At 38.1% G+C, this 3,964-nt stretch overlaps 1 protein-coding gene across 1 annotated transcript in view; it reads right to left on the minus strand.

The window, feature by feature from the left end:
- Window positions 1-2,750: 2,750 nt before the first annotated feature.
- Window positions 2,751-3,964, minus strand: part of LOC106937501 (replication protein A 70 kDa DNA-binding subunit-like) — a 13,215-nt gene continuing 12,001 nt past the window's right edge. The window contains exon 4 of the mRNA XM_015019049.1: window positions 2,751-3,365. Coding sequence (XP_014874535.1) covers window positions 3,264-3,365 — 102 coding nt within the window. The 3' untranslated portion in view covers window positions 2,751-3,263. The remainder of the gene's footprint in view (window positions 3,366-3,964) is intronic.

The raw sequence follows: 3,964 nt of genomic DNA on the forward strand, positions 1-3,964 counted from the left end.
AGGGCTGCCACCTCTGTGATAACAGAAGCCCATTTTCATTTCCTGTCTTTGCAGGTTTACACTCTGCAGACACAGTCACTGCATATTCAAGTCCCCACATTTCAAGAATAAAAAAAAAATTGTCGGTCTTAAATGCAACCCAGTTCTCACCTCTCAGAACGTACAAAGAATAACTATTAAGAAAAAAAAATCATTTTCCTTTAGCTTCCCTCTTTGCTGTAATGCCTGACATGTCTTCATCTTAAAATTCAATCACAGATAAGGCTTTAAGTTGGAAATGACTTTCTGATCTCATTGGTTTCCCTTTCAAAAATTCAATCACTGCACCTACACGATTTATTCCTCGAAGTTTTAAAATAATAAAGAAAACTTTCAACTGGAGTGAAACAGGCTGCTGTCACATTTTCTGCAAATGCCAAAACAAAACTTTAATAAGGTCGTCCATGAACATAAGAAAAAAGTCGGAGTGAAATCATGGCACTTAGTTATAAAAAGAGCAGCACATGAATGTTTCATATCCCAGAGCTTCACACAGTGCCACAAGCAGTGGGCAGGAAGTGGCAGTCATGGTGCATGAAGTGAAAGAGAAGGTGATTGTGGCCATCATACATCAGGGTCATGATCATTAGCCACACCACAGGTTGGGCATGTCACTGCCCCAGGCGTACGGTCAGAGTAAAGAAAAAGGTGCTTTGCCATGCTGCAGACTCCAATAAGTTTAAAATACCATGCTAGTCGAAAGTGTTGCATACATGAGATGACAAATTTACCAGTGATTCCTTTGTTTTTAAAGTTTTTCACTCCAGAGTTGAAATTTTGTTCAAACTTACTTCCATCCAATAACTGCACTGGAATATAAAGGAGAAAAATAAGTAGAGAAGCAGAAATGTCATTTTTACATAAGTATGTCAGACTGTTGCTCTTTATTTCGTATTTTTGGGCAACTGAATTCTCTATCAATCCATTTATCTATCAGAATCAAAAACAAAACCACAGCTTCAAACAAACAAAAAAAAAAAGATTTCCATTTCCACGATGAACAATATACCTGAAGTAGAAAACAATTTAACAGCTAGGAAAGAACAGCAGGGGGAAGTGAACAACAGGTCATGGCAAAGGGTTAGTGGTAGGACATATTAAGCAGCAAGGAAACGTTTTGTCTTAAAGTTGATGTTAGAAGCAGAAAAAAAACAGCCAGCTTGCGGATTTCAGTGAGCTTACCAAGCTCTACTTATGTTTGCTAAATGACAGGTTTAGTACCTTTCCAAAGTTACAGTGGATGTGCAGCATTCTTCCTCTGCATCAGTAAGCATATGTTGAATGTGATTCAACCAAGGAACAATAGCAAACCTGAGTGCCAACGCTTGTTTGGGTCGTATGGATCGATTTTACAGATGAGTTGTAGCTAAAAAGATGAGTTAATACTGATTCTGAAAGAAATCTGTCAGAATACATGGAGCAGTCAGGGGTCTCACGCCGACCTCTGCCTCTTGAAAGAGCCAACAGTCTGATGCATCACATTTTCTTTCACATCACCAGACAGCCAGATGCCGCGGGCAATGTTGAGGTGGGAAATCTAAGTCCTGCCATCTTTGATACAAACCACCAATCAAAGGACTTGAGCAAAACATCCACGCTCTTATGTAAAACACCAATCCTCAACAAGCGAGACCTCTTTCAGCAGCATAATGCACCACACCACCAAGGCAGAAATATCTCAGTAAGGGGTTGAGGGACACAAGAAGACTGATATTTGATGCATTGATTTTGACTGCAAATCTGTTACAAAACCATCCAATCAAAAATCAGAGGGATGTGCTAGTAAAATAAATCCAATCCATTCACAAGTCATACAAGTTTGGCTGGTGGTATAGTGTTGTTTAACACCTCACCTACAACAAGCTGCTGTCTAACACCTCACTTGTTGAAGTACGGACATCAACAAGTCGGGATTGTTTTGTCAGAATGGTAAGCCTAATCGGTAAATTATAACGCGTTTTCAAACTTTGGAGGTCAAACCCTGCAAGTTGGGTTTCTTGTTAAATTGAGAAAGAGCTTCTTGCAGATTGCAGTGAGCCACTTTCCCCAAAACATGTAGACGTGTTGAACATTTATTTCAAGATCACTTGAGAGAATTGTACGTTCTTCTATAAGCTAACATGCATTTCTTATTTTGCATTGTACCAAAATTGTACAATCATTCAGTTAATTTCTTCACGCAACACGGCGGTAAATGTCTGGACAAAACCATGTGCAAAATGCTTTAGAGAGCACAGCTCCCACCAGTGTTTGCAGAAGTGACTGTTCTGACAGAAACCCTGTGAAAGGATTTCTCTGATGCTGCGTGCAACTGAAGCAGACAGCAGAATGACAAATGAAAGCAGTTAGAAAATGCAATTAGTTTTCTAGAAACTAATTGATGTCAGTTACAGCAACTTTGTCAAACACTATTAAATGGTGTTTTACATCCCTCAGCAACCCAATTACATTCAGGTATTTAATCCGTCGACACGGTTTTTGTTATTTGGGTCGACAGTTTTTGCCCAACTTTGTTGATGGCGTTTCATCCTTGGGCAAGACACCATTCCTGCTGGGGGGGTTAAAGGTCACCACCATCAGTGTGTGAATGATGATTTGAAGTCATTCAGAGGAGCTCTGGCATCTGCTAGACTAGTTAAAGCGCTATACAAGTACAAACCATTTACAATAAAATACAGATACTCTAAAATAACAGCGATAAAGACAAAAACTGGGTATTTTCAAGTTATTTTAATCACAGTTTAGCATCATTTAGAGACAAAAACACCTTTGAAAACAACACAAAGAAAAAATATTTTTACAACACTGAACATGGATCTAAAAGAAACTCTCATGCACTGGTGCTATGTTTATTTTACAAAATTAAGAGTAGGATTTTTCTTTTTATCTCTTAGTCAGCACTGAATATCAACATGCTTTAAATCAAACGTCTACTACTAAAATGTACAGATACACACATCACTTGTTAAGAAACAGGAAAAATTTGAAATTGCACAAATTAAAGTTAAATTTCTTTAAAACAAAAAGCCTTGTGAATGTAAAAAAAATCCCTTTAATGAACTTTTCTGTCAGTGTTTTAAGATATAAACCTGCTAAAGATCTCACTGGTTGCTCCTGTATCAGATATAAAATCTGGAGGTTCGAAAAAGTCTCACCAGTCCTGGTCTGGTCAAAAACCAAGCAGACATATGTGCAATTATCAGGCAGCCAGATGTGAATGTGGCTCAGTGAGCCAATTTCCGAATGTTACTGAGGAGTCGTCTGCTGTACACTCTGTGGTCGACAGGAAGTACTTCCATTACGGTCACTTTCACCCGACTCTCGTCCTGAGGACAAAAGCAAAGACTCAAATTAGACCAGCTTTAACATATGTTCACTTAATGGGTTAAGGTAGAAAATCAATCAACAGCATGTTTAGTAACAGTTAACAAATTTGACTGCTAACCTCAAAGCACATACAACCCATCCATCACAGCAGATTGACTATGTAGCTGTAGTTCACTGCTCTTTGCAACATAAGCCATTTTGCTGTTAGCTCATGTAGACGCATCATTATTAAGTATTTAACATGTTAGTTTTGATTTGTATTGCGTAGTTTCTCTGTGTCTGAGTAATGTTCCAAAAACCTTGCTAATGAGAGGGAAATATGAGAAGCTCACAATAAATAAACGATGAAGCAAAGACAGCTTGGACCACCCTTTGTTCATCATCAAAGCTCGCACTTTGGCAGCAACTACATACAAGCCAGCTAATAAGAATAATTAGCTAATATGGCAAACATCCCTCAATAAGCTGAATGTTTTAATTAAAACTCTGGGAGGACACTAGATTTTGCACATTCTATCTGTTCTGACTTTAGAAGGAAACAAGCCTGTAATTAGCAATCACAGCTCGTTTTACAAAAAAAAAAAAAAAAAAAAAAAAA

This window comes from Poecilia latipinna, unplaced genomic scaffold (genome assembly GCF_001443285.1).
Source record: "Poecilia latipinna isolate Pla-1442-1.1 unplaced genomic scaffold, P_latipinna-1.0 Scaffold2361, whole genome shotgun sequence".
NCBI lineage: Eukaryota > Metazoa > Chordata > Actinopteri > Cyprinodontiformes > Poeciliidae > Poecilia > Poecilia latipinna.